The sequence below is a fragment of the Pieris napi genome, chromosome 8 (genome assembly GCF_905475465.1).
Source record: "Pieris napi chromosome 8, ilPieNapi1.2, whole genome shotgun sequence".
Classification (NCBI taxonomy): Eukaryota; Metazoa; Arthropoda; class Insecta; order Lepidoptera; family Pieridae; genus Pieris; species Pieris napi.
Window position 1 is genome coordinate 8,473,331 of NC_062241.1, and position 24,434 is coordinate 8,497,764.

The window sequence follows — 24,434 nt, forward strand, 5'->3', positions numbered from 1 at the left end:
AGTCAATTAATTTTTTAACCTTGCACCGATTTACAGAAACGTAAACACTACACAAACACTTTTTTTGGTGATGACGCACTCTCCCATGTTTGTGATAAATGTAAAGGTGCTCGCAAAGGAATGATTTACTGCAAAATTATTGATATAAATCCGACCTTACTGTATCATGTATAATTGTATAAGTTCGCACAAATAGTAAGGGACGCGTCTGAACAAGAGATCAAGTAAAAATGTTGGTGCTTTGGACTGACGGTTACAAGATAATTTCTTCCTTTCTTCCGTAGTCTTCTAGACGGAAAGGTAAAACCTTTACGTCTTGAATTTCCTTAGTTAAATTTTCCAATTTTCGTATTTTGTAATTATATTATTTTCTTTGTTTAAATTGGCACGTTCTTCATCAGCCACGGTTGCCTTGTAAAATATGTCTACCTTCCGTTAAGATTCTAAGCTACTTTAAAATATTTTTTTATATTACTTTGTAGGTTAAGAAAATTGTACATACTGTAAACTTGATTGTAAATAAACAATTAATTTCATGTTAAAATTTTTTAGGTTTGTTTCTTTGTTTTTTAAATTATTCACTGAATATTAGCATATAAATGTTTGAGCACTTACAAAATAACATACAAAGCGTTTCAGTCTTATACAAATTTTATGATCCTCACACATTCATTCAAGTCATTTACGACTAAAGAATTTAATAAAATGTCATGCCTATTCAGAGTTACACTGCTTTCAGTACTGAAAAACAAAGACATACGCTAGTATTATATTCACAAAGAGGTTTAAAGTTTTGAATTAAAAGCTCCAACTTCGTCTTTAGAATCATAAAACAAAACTGTTTACGAGTACAAATTGGTCTTAATAGCGTTTCAGTCAGCACAATTCTTTCAGTATTTGCTTTAACAAATTATTGTCAAGTGTCAAAACTTTCATAATTTATAATTAATTAATTAAATAAAGTTATCTTTAATACAAATAAATATTGTGTTGTAAAAAAATATCTTTAGCAATACATGTTCTCTAAATATTTAGGGTATTTGCTGAAAGCACTGAGGCTATCACACGGACAATATTGTAGCGATCAAATGTTATGTAAATGATTTTAGTAATATTTTTTTAGATTTCTATAAACTTTATTTTAGCTTGTAACGGTATATATATACACAATACGTTAATAATATCGGATACATTTTGGTAAAGATTAATATTAGCATTACGTGGCTATTTAAATTTATTATATGTATTATTAATTGGTATTTTGCTTTATTTGGGTCTATTGGTTTTGAACGTCTATTTCTAAGGTTTAAATGCAAATTGTTTTTATGACAACATCACTGGTTCAGAATATATTCCGTAGGTACAAGAGGATTTAGTTTATAACTTAGTCAAGTTTCAAATTAAAAAGATTTCCTTTCAACTTTATCTCAATTTTAAACTTATGCTCGACCGTGTTCATTTGCTTGAATTTATTTAACAGAAGAAAAGTTGAAAACTATATTCTTTTGAGTTCTCTTCATATTCTTATTAAGTCTATCAAAGACTGACGAAATGGGAAATATATTATTAAGCAACGAGCTTATGAGTTTTCGTATACAAACTTATGAGTTATCGTATATTTAAACGAAAGTGTATATATAAAAAGAATACCTTTAGCTAATGTTATTTTTATTTGTTTCAGTTAGGGGAAGGGGTGGAGTTGACACTGGGTGAGCTGCGCGCAATGGCACTTCGCCAGCAGCAACAGATCGACACACAACACCAACTGCTGTGTGCCAAAGAGCAGAGGCTGAGATACCTGAAGCAACAGGAGGCGCGACAGCATCAGGTAATTTTTATTTATACATGTGTCTTTATTAAGACATCATGGAACATTACGATCTAGCCTAATTTAACTAATAAGTAATTTAAGTCTAACCTAATTTACCAAAAAGGATTTTTAACATAAGGAAGTGTCCCATAACACTACTTACAGTCTCTATTAAAGGAAAGACACTCTGTTCTTGTGTTCTATTTTTTCACTCACTGTTTAGCACTTAATATTAACGTGCACAAACTAAGTAACTAACACAAAAGGTAACTAACAACTAAGGTAATTTAAATGAAAAACAAATTTCTGCTCCGGATTTATCGACAATTCCCACAGTGGAGAATTTAAAATTATAGTATATATGTATTTGTTTTAATACTAATAAATTACTTATCTATATATATATAAAAGAAAGTCGTGTTTGTTACAACACTTATAACTCGAGAACGGCTGGACCGATTGCCATGGTTTTTGATTTGTTGGATTTTTTTCCGTCACGAATAGCAGAATAAGCAATAAAATATCGGATAAGTTATCGAATAACAATAAAGAAATTAATTAATTTTACGAATGCAAAAACCATATGGTGCCATCTGTTGACAAAACTACGCATCATTTTACGTCGATTTCGTGTTAGTTCAAGAAATTCCGATCTTGAGGTGAATGAGGAGATGCATAACCATGCTTTGATCCTGATCAAAAGATGTTGGATATCAGAAAGTGCTTAACATGCAGTATCGCCATATTGACGCTAGAGAGAAGATGCCTAATGTGTAAAACTGCCATTCTTTTTTCGCAATGGCAAGCAATAAAACATTTCTGTATTTGCAAAAGAGTTGTATTAATGTAATACTTAACATTAATGAAATCCTAAAATAAGTTAAATTAAAGTAACAACGATATTATAAGGTTGTAGGGCGGAACGAAGTTAGCCAGGTCAACTAGTTATAAAATAAAAAGTCCATCACGTTTTGTCTAAAGTACTGATTTCTCTTTTAATCAGGCAAAATCGATACCTTCTTTGTCTGATTGCAAAACGAGCCCACAGCCAATAAAATGTGTATTTCTCTCATCACAATGTAAATGTTTTTGGGAAAAGGGTGGATCAGTTTATGAAACGACCAGGCTATATTAGAGCTTGACAATACATATCAATAAGAATTGATTAGCAAAATGTAGTTTCTAGGAAGTTAATAGGAATTTACCTATTTACACAGCTATATATTGAATTAATTATCTTTAAGTTTATATGGAGGATTAATTATTGTATTAAAACGAATACCTAATCCCTTAATACCCCTGCCGGCATCTCACGGGATACGATAAATGTTTATGAGATATCGGATCTGCTTTAATATACACAACGGAAAATGTAATTTCTCATTCTTTCATAACGGAAGTATATCAGATTCTTTTAAATAACGAATAACTCTCGGCTGAAAGAATTTCCAATAATATTGTTAAAATTGTAAGCGTGTCAATGTATTCTTGAGTGATTTTTTTTGAAATAATTGTATGTATTTCAACTTCATTGACTAAAAACAATTATAACTATCTGAGTCCCATTGCTTTAGTGCTCAACGCACATGGCGTATAACGTAGATCATTGGTTCTATTCCTGGCCCAACAATATTTTTTAAATATATTTTCCAGATAATTCACCGACTAAGTTGTCGTCGGAGGTATTTGATAACTTACGTAAATGGTATTAATAATCTAGATGATTAAACACTACTACCTATTTCTTTTAACAACTTTTTGTATGACCTTTACGGCGATTTGTTTTGGTTTAATAGGCATGGAAGGCTGATCAACAGGCCTTTTAAAAAGATCAGTGTTACGAGTAAAATACATTTTTACACGCGCCATAATCCAATAAACCTTTTTCATTTTAAGTATGTTTATGCTTTACGATCTCATTTCCTTAATTAAAAATGCAAATCCTTTCTGAATAATTACAGACGACTTCAGCTGTACAGCAGATGTACCCAACAGATTATGACTAGCTTTTATCTGATTTAACATGTTAAAATGCAGTACTTAGTCTTTATTAACTTTAATAATATATCTTAGCATTATTTAACACTAGAATGCTACTTTTAGCTCTCATTAATTACTAAGATTAGAATGTTAATTTCAGCAATCTCAAGGGAACGTTTCATTAAATAAAATTGTATAATAACAAATAAATAAAGATACAATTTGCGTATCTTAATTCGTTAATTCGATGTCGGAATTTGGAGTTTAGCGATAAAGTGAAAATAATTTAGAATCCGGACTTAATAAATCTCAAAGCCAAGCCTACCCTAATGGGATATTTATCGTAATACTTTTAGGCAATAAATCTTCACCAATATTAAATACAAAATACTACCAACACACTTTTCTTGTTTCTGCCTTAGCCATAAAAAAATGTTATTAGTCTATTGTATGTTACTAGACACTACTTACCTTAGATGTTTAATAGTAGGTTTTATTGAAATTTTTTACTTGTGAATATAAAAGTAATATATTAATTTTTCTGTCATTTGTAGATAATAGAATTTGTGGTAATTCTAAAAGGAATTCGGTATTATTTCATGTTACATTGAAAATTGTGGTAAAATAATTATTTAATTTCCTTTGTGTTACGCTTTTTTGCCAGACTGTCTAATAGTTTATTTTGTGATTAAATTAAAAAATATAGGTCTTGAAAAATATTATAATTTAATGAAAAAACAGCATTTCTATTGAACTTATATTATTTACAGGTAGCCGTAGAGGGTGAGCGGTTACGACGGCTACGCGAGCGCGTTGAGGCTCAAGAGCAGAAGCTACGGCGACTACGAGCGCTACGAGGCCAACTTGATAGAAATAAACAAACTAATATTGCACTAAGTGAGTAGAAATTCTTATTTTTAAGCACATTATCTGACAGTCAAAAACTCAGGGTCCAAGAAAAGAGCGTACCATTTCTTAAAAGGCCTGCAACGCACTTGCGAGCCTTTTGGGATTGAGTGTCAATGGGCGGCGGCATCACTTAACATCAGACGAGACTCCTGTCCGTATGCTCATGTTAAAAAAAATACCCAAGCAGTATCAAATTTTTATAAACTGTCTTAATATCTCTATAGAAATATTAGAACATTTATAGTTTTAAACTATCTCTTTTACTAATTTTATTTTTAAAAGATCAGAAATCTCTAAATTATAAATATTTTATATAATATATTAATTATAATATTCTATAAATATATATACACATATTATCCAAATTGTATGGATATAACATAATATGCATAATTAAATAATGTTCCCGCAATAATTGTAATTGCATTGGCCGCTCAAATCGCTTTAATTGCAGAATTTAATATGTAGTCACATTACACAGCAATTTGGTACAAATTGATGTGTTTTGTTATAAACGAAATAGTCATTACGAATTAGGTATTATATGCTTTTAGTTTCGGCTCGTTAATTTATATAATGCGATCTAATTGAGGATATAATTAACCATGATCTATTATGACTTTGATAGTGAGGTAATCACTAGTCACACACATTATTATATTGATGATTTTTTGTACACCATTCTATGCAAAAATTTGCTCTTAATATTTTATCATTATGATTGGTCTGCTATTGGTTATAATTATCTATATAATAAAAAGCAAATTTCTTGTGCATTTGGATACTATCTACTGCATTAAAATATATATTCTAAATGAACCGGCCAAATATTGGCGTTCCCCGCCCACCTCTACGCTTTATTAAGCGTATGATTTTTCTTATATAGACAGACCTTGCGCTTTAGTTACTTTATCTATTAATTAAAATCGCATTCCCAAATTCGTTGCAAACATTAAAATACCTCAGAGGGCAGGAACAGCCTAGAGCAACCATTACCGTTTAAATATACTCATAGGACTAATGAGAAAATTGTATCGGCAATTAAAATAACATTTGGGATTATTAAAACCCTGTCAGCATTATCATTAGCTAAAAGATATGACTATATTTAACTAAACCACCGTCCTCTTGCGGGGTTAAGCCATTAATTCACAGATTTACTCTCCCAACTATTAACTACTGTTTAAACTCATACTTAACATTTAAGCGTTATAAACTCAGCAACTAAAGTTATCAAATTGAAGTTAATTGTTAATGTCGAAGTTATAACTTATTCATAACTGAATAATCGCACGGAAAGCCTTATCAGTTATTTATTTTAATTTTTTTTTGTCTTCTATTTTGCTTTATTTATACTAAATGTGGAAAAATATTGTTTATATAACGTATGTTTATAGTTTATACATAATTACTTATAGTGACCCTTTAATTTAGACAGTTTAATGTTTTTTGAGCATTTGCGGTCAGTGCGGAACACTGACCGCAAATGGATGTTATTTTCGTTGTATACTTAACGTCATAATTACATGTAAATGTAATATATATGGGTGATTCTCTTATAAGAGGTAACTATGGTGGCAATCTATTTAAAAGTGGTTTTTTAATCTATACGTTGCTATTTTGTGCAATGAATCACATCACTTTAATGTCCTTTATTAAATAACATTATAATTAAATGTCTCATTAAAGCATATTTTTGTAAAACTCGTTATATAGTCTAAAAAAGTCTCTACCCTGGCCTGTCCCCTTACCGGTTTTAGCTTAACTAGCATACAATACATACAATATTTGTATTATTTGCTAAACCAAAGTATGTTTACCACAAACTTAATTAAATATACTTAAATATTATTAAAGAAAAATTGAAAAATATTTGCTTATTTTCAATAATTTTTTAAACTTAATTGTTGTCCCGCTTTTTTTGTGTATCTACCCTGGCAATATTCGCACCCCTGCTACAGTATAAAATATAAGATGGCCACATTCCCGAACTCGCTCATTGACATTTAACAACGTGAAGTTAGCAATACTAAGCACAGAAGCGGTTAGATCGACGCCATTTGCCAGTTGTTGTGACGTGAACGTGCGATGCAATGGTTTCGCAAGGTCATTGTGTCTCTCCACTGGTAAGTAATAAAAGTTATAATTATCATTTTATTTATTTGCAATTCCTGTCCTAATTTAGTAATACTGTAATAGTCAAAGCTTGCTTTATTATAAGTTGAAAACTTTCTTGGATAAACCAAAATAATGTATTATGTTATGAAAACGTCTTTCCCCTTGCGTCTTTCCCCTGGTAAGATTACTATAGTAATTGTGCCACCTATTTATTGTCTGTGTTTTACACACGCCAATATGGATATGATTCTTACGGCACTATTCCAAGCCAAAGTTACATCAATTTTAAACCATCAAAATCTTCTTCGTATAATTTATAAAAATAAAGGACTTCAATACAAAGAATTTGATATTAGTAATCAAACTTTATGCAGAAAGTGGCAATCCAAGACTACCAATATAACTGATCCTAAAACGAATAAGACCAGAAAGGTGACTAAATAATTGAAAAAGGTTATTCAGATTTATCTACGTGATTTGATTATGCAGTTAGAAGACAACTTGGAGTATTTTCTTCACCATGAACTGAATATAGTCCACCAACATTCTGCTTTTAAAATTAATAAGACAAATTTGATAGTAAGAAAAACTGTGATTCACGTGGACCTTAGTGACTATAAACAAAATACGCAGAAGAACTCAAGCATTCCATTTTGGAGGTGCACGTCAACAGATGTCTGCACACAGTTGTAACTTACACGATAGAAGAGGCATCAGGTGAAGTAAAGACAACATACTATTGTTCGATGTCACAATATTTGTTACATTCGCCTCCAGCTATATGGACATACTTACAGCCAATTTTGAACAGCTTGCCACCAGAAGTAGAGATCCTTATTTTTTGAAGCGATGGACCCGTAACACAATATCGCAACAAATACATGTTTTATTTTCTTGTCACTCATTTAATAAAACTTTACCCAGCTCTTAGAGACTACCTGGAATTACCATGAAGCTGGACACGGTAAGGGTGTTCCAGATGGTGTCGGTGCTGTTTGCAAAAGATCAGCCGACCTATTAGTAGCTATGGCAAAGATAATAATAAAGATATAGCCTGTCTGAGGGATTTGTCAGATGCTATTCAGAAAAACTATCCTAGCATTAATGTTTTCGTTATAAATGACAAAGATATTTCAGACAAAGACGCTTTGCTTGCTAGTGGTAAAACACACATAAAGACTTTTGCTGGTACTTTGCGCGTCCATCAGGTGTCATGGAACATTGAAGATCCGACAACATTGAAAATGAAGTCTTTAAGCTGCTTTTGCAGTGAAGATATACATTGCGATCATTTTAAGCTTGGTACCATGACATAGTCATCTAATAAAAAAACTCGTCTCCGAGTCGAGGATGTTTACGGCCCCGATTCAGAGTCCGAAAACGAGACTCCATTTGACATTGAACAAATAATAACTTCATAAGATCACAAGCACCAAATAAAGAATATTCAACAACCGTCGACATCCAAAGAAACGCCTAAAAACGGCGCATTTAGTCTGATTTATAATAAATATGATAAAAAATGTTGCCTGATTATAAATTTCAAGAACAATCTTTGATAAAAGTTGATTATTTCAATTGTATTCTTTGTTTTATTGCTTCTAATTATCTCCCCTGGTCAAATTCGTATCTACCCTGATCTTAATGTCTCTACCCTGTCTGATGTATTTACCCTGGCCCTCTAAAAAGTGACAAAATATGTTTTAAGTAACTTGCCCTTACGTGAGTAGTTACATAAACGGGCCAAAAGTCATAATATATATATATATAATGGAAAAACTCCAACTTTTCTCCTTGGCCGTCTCCTCCATAGACGAAAAACCTCTTATATAAGAACTACCCATATAAATCATACAGTCTATTACGTAGACTTGTTCACTACTGCTAATATTTATCTCTCTCAAATTGAATTTTCGCTGTACATTAAGTAACTTAAATTTAACTAATAAGCTTGCCTTATTTTTTATGTAGAGTAATTATAATATTTACCAGCAAACGTCAAGCTAACACAGAGGGGTCAAGAAAAAGGAATGTGATTATTAAATTTAATTCATTTTAGCTTTACAAAACATGATTAAGGTTATCTTCACGTAATGTAAAGTACGTCTATACAATTTACGTAAAGTGCTCAGGACAAAAGTGTAAATAGCGATACTTTATTTAAGACTTAACCATAATGTTCATTCACTTTAGATAGCATCCTTCATTTTGTGTTTGTTATATATTACATACGTAGTTTTAAGAGAGAATATAAGGAACCCGTCAGATTTCCGAAACCCGATGAGTTATAAATACGTATAAATTACGACCTTGAACTACATTTTGTATTAAGTTAAGTTGTTATTGAATGAGTAGGTGTTGCCAATGGCTTCAATATGACGATCAATATTTTGTTTCCACGATAGTTCACTACAAGTACAAGTATATGTACCTATCTGAATTATAAATATTACACATATAAATTACAGTGGGGAACGTCTCTCAAAATCGGGATTGAAACCAAATACCTACTTAAAAACGCCCAAATCTCAGTTTGTCTTAACTGCAAGTCGCAAGAGTCTTTCAGGATTAAGTCTTGTCTTGCTCAAGTCTTACAGGTTTCAGTCTTGGTCTTGCTACAATAAGGCGGGTCTTGGTCTTGCGAAAATGCAAGAACAAGACCAAGACCGGTTTTGGGCAACACTAAATTACACATTCACAACTTCTGAGCAAAGATCAAATATATGGAGGTGTGGTGGTTGGGAAACAGGTAGACTGATCACATACTGGTTGAAAAATATGAAAAATAATTACCGCGAGTCTTGTTGCAAACAAGAAACAAATCCAACAAAACCTTGCGTAAAAGTTGTTATGACTCCTGGAAATTATTATCTAGGTACGTAAAAATTTTCAGAGTTCATTCCGTGAGCCTCATAAAGAACACCTGGCAGTGTCGTCACAATTGATCAATATACCTTATTTACGAAGGCCCAAATTAAAGAAACTTAATTAACTTTCCCCTGACGAAATAAAGAATTTTATTAGTGTATTAAACGTAGGTACAAGTGTGACAAATTGTGACGAACTTCTAAAAATCTATTAAGGGTCTTGTATGCTGTATATTAAACCCGTTTTATTTATACTGACTCTATATCTCTTTTGGTTATTTCGACTATGTGTTTGCGTGTTGTTCCCACGAGAATGTAAGTGCGTGCTCCTATTTCACCATGTCTCCTGCTGATAGAGGACAAATCTTTGTTTTTAATTTATGTTATTATTATTAATTACTTAAAATGTCACATGGGACATGGTGTAATGGTTGCAGCTACTTAGAAACATTTTGAAAAACAAAAAAAATGGCGATTAAAAAGAGTGGCGGAGAGTTTATTGCCAGTTCTTCTCTCCCGTTCTACGCCCTTGATTTGAGAACTGACAGTAAATGTAAAATTAGAAGCATTATACTGACGAGTCATAAGTGTAAATTATGTTACCTATATGATAAAATGATTTTTTACTTTGATTCCAAGTATTTCCAGCTAGTAATCTCGTGCTTGTGTTAAAACACGTTTTTCAGGGTTATTTAAATTCCTTTTCAACTGTGACTTAATAAACAACAATGACGCTATTTATATCTACTTATATATACTTTTATTTATAAAGCATTGGGAACATATAGTATGTAATTAAACAACGCCACACCATTGTACCTATAATAATAAAAAAAACTTTATTTATGACAGAAATATGGTTGTGACAAAATGTATCTATCGCTAGCTAGGGTCCGTGTTGTGCCGAGTTAACAATTATTCCGTGGTAAAACTTTATTTTTTAAACTTTTTGCGTGGTAAAGTGAAAGTAGTCATATTAAGTATGTGAGAATGTTTGATTATGTAAATGAGTGTGTGTGCGCTGTGTCTGTGTTAGTTTTTAGAATCTCAGTCTTGCCGAAATCCAATTCGGCTAACGTAATTTTTGTCTGTTATCTGCCATTGATTATTTCCCATAAATCTTATTTATCGAAACTCTACTAAACTATTATGGACCTCTATTATCATGGATCAGAATCATATTCCTTTTATGTGATGAGTTCGAAAGATAATATTAAACGCAGACGAAAACGATTTTCCGAAGTTATAACGAGTGCAGTTTCCAATTGACTTTCAAGTTCGTATTGGTTATCAGCTATCACTTTCATATCCCAGTTGCCCAGAGTTTCATCCCAATTAATATCTAGACCATTCTGAGCGTCTGTCTATGACACTTGAACTATTCATATCTCCTATAGACTGGTTTTTTCAATACTTGGTATCAATCGTAGATATTAAATACGAAACCCAGTAGAGTTAGGGTAAAAGAAATATAATTACGATCTTCTGTAGATTTCTAATATTAAATTCTGTATGCAACATATTAAATTTTATTTTCATAAAAAGATATTCCAGATTAAATGGGTTAATTTACCAGAATTACAATTAAGGTAGGTATTATTTTAGGTTAACCAAACTTTAAAATGTGTAAAACTTAAACGCATATTATTATCCTAAATGTATTTTCTTCAGAAGTTTAAAATAATTGTCGAAATTGTAAACAATACTGACTTAGAAAAAAGACCTCTAAAATACCGTGCAATTCCTGCAGCTACAATCTGAGCCACGTAGATGATTCATATGTTAACATTCGATTATCAATTACTCTAATAATTGAACTCGAACCGGTGGCGAATTGAAAAACGAGTCATTCCAAAACAATTCAATTGTTCGAGTGCTATGGGGCATGGGTCAAAAATCTCACGGCTGAATTTGATTTTTACACTCGAGGCGAAATTCATTTGATTTCGTTCGCCGGTATTGCGAGTGCTTGTGATGTGGTTGAATAAAATAAAGCTACGTGAAATTGAAATTAAAAGTTGTCAGTTCCGAAAAGAAATTATTCGACATAGACTTGTTTACATTCACTAACACTAATAGTGCACAGTAAGGTAAATACATCCATAAAAGTGGCGCATCAGACGGATCTTATCTTCAGATACTGTGTTTCAACTGAGTTTCGAGAAAGTGCTATTGACGCACACAGAGAAAGAAGAATCTTTTAGGTTTTTACCACGATTTTATCACTGCTCTTGGATTTAGAAACAATAGTATAATTAGAATATATTTCGTATGCGATGTTTTCATAGTTAGCATTTAATGCAAACTAGCTTTTGGCTAGAATGCTAGGGTTAATTGTAGAATGTAAATATTTCCCTAGCTATGTGAGTACCTATTACCGTCTGCATGAGTCAATTGGTCAAAGATTCGTTAATTTTGATAGAACTAAATTAGGAAATCATTTTTGAAATAAAATTTGTCAAGCCGTATATATATTAAAACAAATATTATATTACTACTGATTCAGTACCGCCAGATATACGTTTTGTCTATTCTAAATAGTAATATGCTATTGACATTCAAATGTCAAACGTACGGTTCACTCATCGGAAATTTCACGTATCTGTTTTGTAACAGGATTTATTGGGAATTCTAGATGTTCAATATCTGAAACTCTCAGATTTTCAATAACGAAATACGATTTTTTTTTATTATTTTAAAATCATTTATTTTTAATAGCCATACTGTTCAGCTTATCATTTTATTCGCCTCACCGATTTCGAGATTCGTAAATAAATAAAAAGGAAAAAAATAAATCCAATAATTCAAGGAAATTCGCTATCATATTGTTATACCTCTAAAACGGGAAATTCAGATAGGATGTAAGTTTAATAACATGAACGCAATACACAATTAAACTTCAAATGATAACGTATAAAATGTGTATAATAAAGTACTCATTCATTAGGAGGTTCGTCGTAGGAGATTTTACACTCATCGTGTATTTCCAATCTCTTTTGATTACTTCAAATCTGAGAATACGTAGACAATTTGGGAAGGATTTTGAAGCGAATTCTCGAAATATCCAATTACTTAAAGAAAATCTCTGTTTCGAAAACGATCCAGATGATAAAAATAAAACTCGGATAGTTATTTTAGAATACCAAGTCGCGTTATCTAGATTGCTTTTAAGTGATCCAAGAAAATGTTATAAATCCATCATCTTAATATAGTTATAATTTTGACATTCTTTAAAGAAAAAAATAACATTCTATAAATAAAATGGCGTTTTCATTTTTTGTAATCTTAAATTTGAAATATACATATTAAGATATAGTAAGGCATTAAACTAATAGTATTAAGCCCTGTCCTGGCAAAGGCACACATGAACCTATGAATTATACGCTATGAAAATAAAAATAAATTAAAAAATATGTTTATTATGAACCATAAGATACATGTATCACTTATTCCACGTCATTAAATTATTAATCCCTACTCATCGGCAAAGAAGACAGAGAGTGTAGGCCGAGAGAAAAAGTTGTCGTAAAAAACTCTCGGTACTCTTTTAAAATAGCAAAATCATCATACAACACTGTATTTATGTGTGGAAGTTAGATTCGTTAAAGCATATTGATTAACTGATATTGATCAATCACAAAATTTCAGTCAATTCGAGTCCAACAGCAGTATGACAGGAAAGAGCGTACCAGCCTTTAAATGACACGACACGGTCACGCTCAACTCCACTCGGAAAATCAATGTTCTAGATATTCCGTTTTTCACATTGTGGAACTGAATATTTCTTTTTCTTTATTTTAACTTTCTAGCTCACGTATGTTTAACGTGTAGTTCTATTTTATGTCTTGTAACTTATTAAATCGATTAAAATGGGGTCTTGGGATTTTTTTTTTTATGATTGGACAATTTACACCAATTGACCTAGTCTCATGCTAAGCTGGTGAAGCTTGTGTTATGGGTACTAGGCAACGTAAATACATACATATTATAGATAGATACACATATAAATACATATTTAAACACCCAAGACCTAAGCACAACACTAAATGCTCATCACATCGATGTTTGTCTCAGCCGGTGATCGAACCCGGAACACATGGATTCGCATTCAGGGGTACTAACCACTAGACCAATGAGCCGTCAATTTCATTCCGTCGTCAAATTTTGTATTTATTGTGTATCAATGAACATACAAAAATACAATATATCGTTAGCCTTTCCTTCTGGTTTCTTAAAGTCAGATAAATAATGCAGTTTAATGGAAACCCTGCAATGAAAACATCTTTAATCATGATCAAAATAAAGTTAGTTCAATGTATATGTATAAAATATTCTCTTCTGTAATTAAATTTTTGTCGCTTTTATTCTGTAATCGAAGGACCATTAATCGATTTGAAGGCCATTTCATTCTTACCAAACATTCTCTTTTCCAAAACAAGCATTTTCGGGTCATAAGCACCATTATAGTGTAAACAAAGCTGAACAACTTCCCCTGAAAGGCAAAAAATATGCGTAAATGCCTATCGGACGTGTCATTAGTCATTTTAATCGTTTACGCGTAGACCATTTATTATTGTCTGCAGGGTTTTTGCAGTCTCAAGCATGCCATGAGTTTTGTAAACCATCTATATTTCTAAAGAAAAAACTTTTTAACCGAAATTGTGTTAAATAATTGTAAATTTATAATAATACATAACTTTAATCCGGTTAAAAAGTTTTTTCTTTAAATGTGTAAAGGTTATGTCAATAAAAGACAATACTATCTATATTTCTGTTAAATCTATTTCAGACTAACTACCTAGGAACTTAATCATTAAAAAATGTCTTGATTTCTAAATTAGTGTTTCTTTTACTTTACGATTTCAGTGACGCCATGCACGCATGTCAACGTTTTTCATTAATATATGTCTATTCATATTATAGGTTTTCAGTATCTGTTTTTTTATAAAGCAGAATCAAAAGTAGTCTTAGTTGAACTCTGTAATCTCAGAAAGTAATGGTTCCAATTGAAAAATACTTAAAGAAAGACTTATCCGTATCAAAGCTGGCTTGAGCAATCTCACAAATTTATTACTGTGTCATTAAACGTTATCTTTAGTAAAACCTTAAAGTAACTGTTGTAAATGAGGAATACTTTAAGAATTTTATCCTTTTAGTTTTAGTTATTATTAATTTTTAGTTATTATTTTGTGGTTGTTTGTTTAATTTTTTCCTTTGATAGATTACTTATCTAATATATAAAATTCTCATGTCACAATGTTTGTTCCCATACTCCTCCGAAACGGCTCGACCGATTCTTATCAAATTTTTTATGCATATATAGTAAGTTTGAGAATCGGCTACTACCTATCTTTCAAACCCCTAAGTGATAAGCGGTGTCCACTCCATTTTTTTTTTTTTAGATATTTTTTTTGTTTTTTTTTTTATGATACAGAATACAAAAATACATACAACCCCAAATTTTCACCCCTCTACGATCAACCCCTTACTATAGTAAATAGTAATTTTTATTGAACTAAAAAAATGTTCTCAGAAATAATATACGTATACCTGGCAAAACGACGTTTGCCGGGTCAGCTAGTGTTCTTATATTATAACTAGCTGGCCTGGCGAACATCGTACCGCCTAACAGTCGATTCTTTATTTTTTTTAATACTTATTCTGCTATTCGGGACACCGGTCTAGCTAGTAAGATAAAAAAAAGAAAGTTGATAAGACAACAAATTTCTATATAATAATGACTTTTAAGTATTATTACGAATATTTTGTATGGGAAAATAGAAAAGTGTTGTTTTTAGACTTTTTCACTCAATTTTTTTTAATTTTTCTCCGTAAGAACCATCCTCGTACTTCAAGGTATATTATAAAAAAAAATCAGACAAATCGGTCAAGCCGTTTTCATGTTGTCGTGACAACGGAAAACGGGTTTCATTTTCATATATATAGATATAGATTGATGTGTATGTGTGTTAAATTTGTGATGTCATATTTTCTTGTATTTTTTCATAAATTGTTTTAGAACGTATACATAAATAAATAATTTGGGGTTAAAACAGTTATTTAAATGCTTTCAACTATTTTGACAGAAATTCTAAGCTAATTACTAAAGTTCTAATTTGCTAACAAATTGTTAATTGCATACGTAATTGCTATAGAAGTTTTGCGGAAACAAAGTCTGAGTTGGAAGTTTAAAGGCGTATATTGTAAAGTCATTTGTATGTGCTCAATATAATAAAGTCGCTTAATATGTCATTTTAATTTTTAAAACCAAGAAGAGTACTTACAATTATTGCCAGAAAAAAATACGAGCTCTGTCAACTAATGATTGTTTGATATTGTTTATGATTTTATATTTAAAAACTTTAACTGTCTCTATTGCAGTTTTCGGGCGTTTACTCCATAATTTATTGCCTATTAATGATTTATACAAATATAATAAAATTTATGTACATACTTTATGGGTTTAGAAGCTAGTTTATAAAAGTTTCTTTGTTTTTGAGGAAAGATAAAATTGTTTTCATTACTAAAAATAGCAATTGCATATAGCGAGTAATCTGGTGCTGAATTACCGTTTTAACTGATTTTGTATTCAAGCATTGAAAATACAGTACATGTTGAAGGTAGTCTTTGAATTTTTAATGTTATGAATTTTTACTTACTTTCCTTTCGCAATTTGCAGACTGCCTAGAGCAATTTTAGTATAACGCGATTGAGTGCTATCGCAATGGAATTTAATATTGGTTTATCCATAGCAATAAAAGTAAAGGAAATATTTTAAATTTGATTTTTTAAATCTATAATACAGCCTATACTTTATTAGGACACTTTATGGCAAATATACTTGCTAGCACCGAAGGTTTTCTATCCTTGCTCTTTCCTTCTAAGCCTTGACAATGTTATCAAATAAACAGATATAATATATATATATGTATGTATATATATAGAATATAGATGTAGTAATCCAGTACCAAGTTACGTATAAGGTTAAACAACATAACGAACAATTACTAAGTTATTTCTTGTTGAATTATACTAAAAATCCATTTTATACAGGTAATTGTGACGTGATCTATTACTGTATAGGCAATTGATTAATCAAATAAAGCTCGATCAAAGACAATTGCAGTCATTTTACTGCTTTATTAACTTTACTCCTATCCAATAGCGGTTTTTAGTAGTACAACAGTCAAATCTTCTTTTAAACGTGTTGGTAATATGTCTTAGAAACCCAGCTTCCACTTCACACACAATATATAAATAATTTAAACATGGAACTCCTTTGCACTCTTAAACACATTTAATTATTTCCATTAATACCGAGAGATTAAGATTGTTATAAGCCTAACTATATACTTTTCCACTGGGAAAAGTTAACAAACACAAATACTGATTTGTGTTTGTTAAATACTGTACAATATCTTAATTAAGACATACCAGACATCTTCACTATCATTTACTTGACGTAATCGAACCTGTTTTGTATTGGCTTCCTCTGTTTGTCCATGAATAGCCCTACAGAGCTCTCAATAACGAGCGAGCTATATAGGCTATATTTGTATGGGAACTGAATTAGCTTGAATATAAACAAGCCTTTAGGTTGTAAATTTAGAAGATCTCTATAGTTTATATGCTTCGTTTTTTATTCCTATATAATTTTATATTGTGTAATCGTAAAGGTGTAGATACATTGCTGTGTAAGTTTCGTGTTTTCTTTGAAGCATTTAGGTAAATCTTCTGCTTAAAACAATTGGTTGCCGTAATAATTGTGGTGCTCTGTTTTTTTTTTGATAAATAAGTAACAGTTTTAAATTGAAAACAGAATAAACAACATTCCTCTCAAAGACAGTTGAATGCTATTGTTGGTTTACTTGCTAAATGATTATTTGTATGTTGTACAACTAAAACGCTAATCATATAAACCCGTAAAGTTCATCGCTCTACGTACTTTTTAACACGTTTTTGATACGCCAACCGGACATTAATTTATAAACTACTCAAAATATATTATTATAATTTCTATCCAGGAAAGATTTTTTTGGTTTTCATTACGTGGACATTCAAATGGAATACATTCTTTAGAATTTTATAAAATAAGATTATAAGCAAAGAGGTTATTTAACCCTAGAATAAGTTTATCTCCGACACTTCGTTATTGAGAGCAACTTGAAAGTTGAAACCTTGTAATTAATACTGCAACTAAATAGAGTTCAATCTTAAAACTATTAATGAAGATAGAGATAAGTTGTGCGATTTTAATAACCATTTCTTATTTTATTATTATCATCTTTAAAAAAGTTAGCAAGAGTTTCTAGTTTGTTTCATCCCATACTGAAATCATGAAGAAGATTATATAATTAAATATGTGTTTAAATAATACATAATACTCTCTCGACTAATCTATATAATTCTTAGCCAGCATATAAAACTGATGTACTTGATTTATTTGCTTTTCATTTTATTGTCACTCTTAAATTTAAGTATTCTCCTTATAACACGTTAGCTTTGTTAAAATTTTATTCCTCTCTTAACTCCTTCAAATATTTTTACAGCCAGCGACTTAGAGTCAATACGAGCCCTCTTCAATGAAAAGGAAAAAGAGTTGTCTGTGGCGGTGGCCAAGGTGGAGGAGCTGACGCGGCAGCTGGAGGAACTTAGAAGAGGAAGAGTACAACCTGCACCTCCCTCAGCCCATGAGCTGGACAAACTGAGAAGAGAGCTTATGGTAAGTACTATGACAATTACCCGTAACACTTATCAAATATCGACTTTATACTTCATGAGTCTCCGATGTTCTTGATGATCAGCTTCTATTCCTGAGACACGTGATTTTTTGGGTCGGTTTCTACCGAACAATTGTAGGACAATTAGATCCATGTGCCAGCCGAATTCGAAAACACGAACTTAAGGTTGACAATCCTTCGGTCAGTTTACATAAATTCTTACTCGGTTTGCCATACAGCGGTACTCTCCATACAAAATTATGTGTTAACGACTGATTAAACTAAGCAGTAAGAGACTAAACAGCCTATAGTGAACTCATTTACGGAATGGCTTAAGTAACCATTAAGTCTTTATGAAGTATTCTGAGTATAATACAGATTATATAATTCAAATATCGAAGTATAGTTGAAGCTCAAGGCAACTTTATATTGTGGTGCTTGAGCTTTATAAAATATTGATTTCAATATGCTTTCCCTGGAAGTCTGGCTTCATTTAATTTCAATTTTACCAAAGAATATTAAAAATTGGTGCCCGCGGCTTAGCCTGTATGGAAACAAATATAGCTTGGGCTGTCTTCTAAGGTCTTAATAAAAAATTGAACTAAGAAAAACATAGTATCTTTCCTAAGCAATAAGTTAAGCTGTCTTAGTTATACTAAGTCACATTAATGCAGGTATCAGAATCGCTTATGTATGTCAGTAGGTATAAAAATTATATAAAATGCAGTAGATATATTGTATAACAATTTTAGTTATCGCTTAGACGTTATTCGTCTACCATACAAATAACACAATCGTTTCTACGAGCCTTCGTTAAGGAATAGGATTTTTAATGTGCCGTAATTAATTAAACTAGTAGTTCTGAGACCCTTAGCATTTGCCTCAGAATTCTGTATCTGTTGATCTTGATAATTTTTCTTCCTTAAGAAGCAAGATCATACTTATGCTCTTGATACACGCCGCTGATTATGGGGCCTAATATGCAGTTTTCTAACGATGTTTTCCTTCATCGTACGAATTTTAAAAAGCGCACCAAATAACTGTTATGATATCTTAAATAACTCGGTTTATAATTGTTTAATTACATATTCATACCTGTATTATACAGCCATTTACAATTGAAATATATAAATTCAGTACATACAAGTCAGTTTCATGTACGATAAAGTGTTTAATCGCTGCTTCAGGCGGTGCCGTCCATTAGATTAAAAAGCTTTAGCATTTGAGATAAACATTTAATTGAAGGAAAGAGGAAATGAATAAAGTGAATAAAATTGAATATTTTATTTTTCTAAATTGAACGAACGTTTACGACATTCGCAATACCGGCGGTTGGCACTGAAGAATTGAAATTTTATTTTTAATAATGTATTCTCGTAAATAGGAGGACACTGTGCTTACCGCACTTTACTTAATCGTATGACGATTATCACAATTAGATAGATGAGCACACCACAGTACCACAACAATGACATCGCATAGTTCGCGCCGAATATTCACACTCGCCACTAGCCAAGTAGGTTGGGGGCATTCTGTCATCCCGTGCTCTTAATACCTAGAGTTCAACTGTAGTCAATCTATAATATTGAAAACGTAGAATTTCAACTAAATTTATCTAGTTTTTTTTCATACAGACACCTTAGCACTTAATCCTCCCGTATATCAAAATCCAATCCGTTGTTAACATACAGCGATTCTGTAACTCAAACTGAGGATTCCGCTTTCAAATCACTCGTAAATGAGTAATTTTACAATTTGGCATCCTGATAAACAATAACCGCGTAAACGCTCGTGTGAGATTGTTTATAGAAACTAAAATTCGACACTCAATTACGCCCAAGAATTGTAGGCATTTGATATTCTGATAATGCCATCTGACATCTCACGTCACTTACTCAAACTCAAACTCAAACACATGCCAGTTTATTAATAATGTAGATGTAAAATTGAAGACTAACAGTTCTTACAAAATATTTTTTGTGGAAACGTTAGGAAAAAAGTCATATATGCAACTAAAACTGTGTTCTATTTCGTCTTATAAGAGTATAAGAAGTTTATAATAAAAAATAAAGTCAAGCAATAAATAGTGGTGTGGAAACATTTCGCATTATTTGACGTATTTTATGTAGCAGCAATTATAATATAAGTTCTAATACTCCTTACAAAAAGACTAAAGAACATTCAGAAATATTACATGTAACAATAGCATGTAACATGAGCATAACTGTCATAAACGGAAACTGGTTTGACTTTAAGTAAATTTGACAAATAAGTATTAGAATCATTTTAAAAATGGAACTTTAAAGGTGTTCTGGAGGTGTAAGAATTTTTTTAGTGGAAACGGAAGCAATTTTGTTATCAAATTTAAGTAGTCATTACCGAATCATGAAAGTTGTTGACTCATTTATTCAAGTGTAGATGAGACGTCTAAAATAGATAATGGTAGACTTACAATAAATCTCTTGAAATAATCCAAAGATTTTTCTATTAACTCTAAATAACCTTTTGAAAATGACAAATTATACATTTTGGTAAACCTTTTTTATATAGAAATAGTTTCTATATGTAACGTTGTTCACGAAATTGTATTCAGAATTGTTGTTGTTTCTCTAATCGGACAATAAATACTTTATGAGAAATGATTGTCAAATAAGGGAAATAACATACAGTTATTACGTAAGCTAGAAATATAAGTATTTGAAAAGTCCAATTTACGCCGGCGAAGTGAAGCTTGTCAGGGTTTCTCAACATTACATACAATTTTTGCGTCTTATATTTTATATATAAAGAAATATGTAACCTGGTATTGATGCTGTTTAGTTTAGTAAATAAATGGCTTACTGTTTCGTTACTTTTCTTGTTATGTTTACAATAAAATGACTGAAAAGATTCCAATTTACGAATAAATTGAATAGCAACATAAATTGTTCACTAAATACTTGTGTAATTAAATTGTTCACCAATTTATTAGTGTAAGAAAAATTATAACAGCGAAAGCGTATTTCAATTTTAAAAATGGAACACAAGCTTTTGAATAGTATGCGTAAATAAAATTTTACCATATCTATGGAAAACGCTGTATTGTTGTTGTCGCCAACATTGATATTATTACTAATCCTTCTTTTTTTAATATAGACATTTATAAGTGTGCATAACTACATAAGATTGATAGACAGATTAAATAAACTTTGATTTGATTTTACTTGATACTCCTAATACCGAAAGGGTTTACAAAAATGTTGCGAAGCCCTCCTTAAGCGGATCGAACAATAAATTCCAGTTACTTCGTGGAAATAGAACAAAATGCGTCACAGGCTTTGTTGAATGTTCTATTGGTCCTATTTATTGCCTCATTACATTACTTTTAAATTTATTGAAAGAAATATGAGACCGCACAATATTTCATTGGACTGCGTTCATACTTAAATTCTTTAGGTGAGTCGGTGAGCAGACTTCCGCCTGTTAACTTGTCAATTGGTTCTTGGACGGTCATGCTTTCCTTTACCATATTAACAAGTATACATGGAAATAAGTGCTCACCGGGATTTAGGGTCGACCCTTTTTCCATTAAAAAAGGGTCAAACAAAAATTTGAAACGCTCGTAGCCATTGGGCTAGACAGCTTTTTAGAATTCACAAATTTCCTAGCCTTTATGATCAGAAATCATATATCATTTAAGCGTATAGATAACACAATGTATGATGTCAGTAAAAAAGATTTAAAGAAGCTCCGAGAAGAACTGGCAAAAATTCTCCGTCAATATTAACTACTAATGTTACTTCAATATTACACTTACTCTACGTTCCAAAAAGTGCCTTGGCCTCCGAAACGAGACGTTTCAGCTGCAGCAGCTCCTCTACCACTCTTACACAGCTGGATCGACTCCAATATTACTATTTTTTTTTAGATTTATTTATTAATTTATTTGGGAAACAAAACAGATACATCTCTATACAATAAAAGTAAAAATAAAACATATAATAAACACATTGGATGTATCCACAAAAAGTTTCACTGATAACAAATATGATACAGAGCAAAGCAAAACAAAACATGACAGCACAAAATTTATAAATCCGGAGAACGACAAACATACTGGTAGCTAAAATAAAGAAGAAAGATATAGGGATTAGGACATTAATAGTTGTTGGAACGAATCGCGCGTTGTGAAAGGGGGCTAGACGGAAAAAATTCTTACGAAAAGTTGTCACGACACTTTTTTGCTATTTGCTATTGTAATACACCGGTTCTCGTCCGATCACCGAAGTTAAGCAACGTCGGGCGAGGTCAGTACTTGGATGGGTGACCGCCTGGGAACACCTCGTGATGTTGGCTTTTTTTTTCGTCGTAAGATTGGTGTCGAGAAAATCTATCATACCAATTAACATATAAATTAATCGAAAGGAATTTCGTTCCATCCGGGTGTCCCTTGACACCTCTAAAGTTTTTTTTTTAATTATTTTTAAATGAAACAGTAGAGGAGTGCGAATAAAGGTCGATGTTAGTGGCAGAATCCAAAGCAGAACAAAACAATTAAATATTATACATTTTTGTTATATTTAGATCAAACGAATTAGTTTTAAGTCAAGTGAAAACAAATTAAGACATTTTGAACAGATTGCAACAGTATTTCACGCGCAGTAAAATATTTAATATCTTAAACTTGAATACCTCGTAAACGCGTTTTACTGTTCTTCTAACTGCCAATCATTGATTACAAAGTGATAATATACACTGATTTAATTAAGATCTAAAGTACTATTTCTTTAACTTTGTTTTTAAAGATATCTTTAACACTAGCTGACCCTGCAAATATTGTCTTGCCTTATTCCTATTAAAAATGGGGGTTGGGGGTAGAAAGGTGAAGATCAAGGGCTCGTTTTTTTTAAATGCCTAAATAATTAACATAAAAAAATCAAGGTAGGTCCCCTTATCACTTAGGGGTATAAATAATAATTTACAACCTATAATAATCAGATGTACTGATATCAACAAGAAAAAATAAATGAAAAATCGAAGAAGCCGTACCGGAGGAGTTTGTTTACAAATTTTTATATTCAGCATCTATGATATAAACAGGGAAACTACTTTGAGTGTATTTACAATTTTTTTAAAAGAAACAATTTTAAATAAATAAATGTATTCCGAAATTAAAAAAAACTAGCGCCAGAACCCAAAGCGGCATATTGAACACACATCACATATTATGTGAGAATACTTCTAAACATTCATATACCTATTATTTTTCAAATATATGTTTTTGTTTCTTGTTTCTTGGTTAAGTCATTTTTAATAATATGAACTTGGACACACTGCCCTATATAAATGATACGAGACGGTCTAAATCGGTCTGATCTTCACGTCACAGGACGCATAGTCAAAGAGCTGACTGCCTTTTAAATATTTAAGTCACTAAAAAACCTTTGATGTCATAAAATGATGTTAGTTCTAAAACCTCACCATGAGCACTGTTGGCCTACCGGCTTTAGCATGCGTCAGGCACATAAGACCGATCACCTATTTGCCTATAAAAAAAACAAATGGTCTCGAAACAGATACATATACAAGATGCCCAGATCTAGAAGCTTCAACATTCTAGGTCTAGGTCACAATTTTTTTTATTTCTAAAAATGGTGAAATTTTCCTACCCTTCGTGCGTCAGTAAAACAATCAGCTATCGAAAAAAAACTATTATACCTACATTACTTGTCGGAATTTTAAATATTATTTTGTAACTTATAAAATGTAAACAGGTGTTATATTTATTAATAAATTAAATAAAAACTGTGTATACAAACCCCAATTTTGAATAAAGGGAACTAACTATCATTACATTATGATGACTCATTTCGTTTTTGTCAATAACGCGTTTTTTCCCCTAAAACGTAGAACAAAAAAATTATTTCATCTCTCTTACTATAACGGGATGGAGCCAGGTGCCAATACTGTTTGACAATTCAGTAAGAGTTGCAACAGTGGACTTATGTGACCTCCCGAGTGTGATTTATTAGTGTAAATAAAATTTTGTTA

At 31.4% G+C, this 24,434-nt stretch overlaps 1 protein-coding gene across 6 annotated transcripts in view; it reads left to right on the top strand.

Moving 5' to 3' along the window:
• LOC125052035 (apoptosis-stimulating of p53 protein 2) overlaps nt 1–24,434 on the top strand; it is a 194,390-nt gene that overhangs the window by 161,216 nt on the left and 8,740 nt on the right. For all 6 annotated transcript variants that reach the window (XM_047652682.1, XM_047652683.1, XM_047652680.1 and 3 more), the window contains 3 exons: nt 1,682–1,828; nt 4,561–4,687; nt 18,234–18,406. In XM_047652682.1, coding sequence (XP_047508638.1) covers nt 1,682–1,828; nt 4,561–4,687; nt 18,234–18,406 — 447 coding nt within the window. The remainder of the gene's footprint in view (nt 1–1,681; nt 1,829–4,560; nt 4,688–18,233; nt 18,407–24,434) is intronic.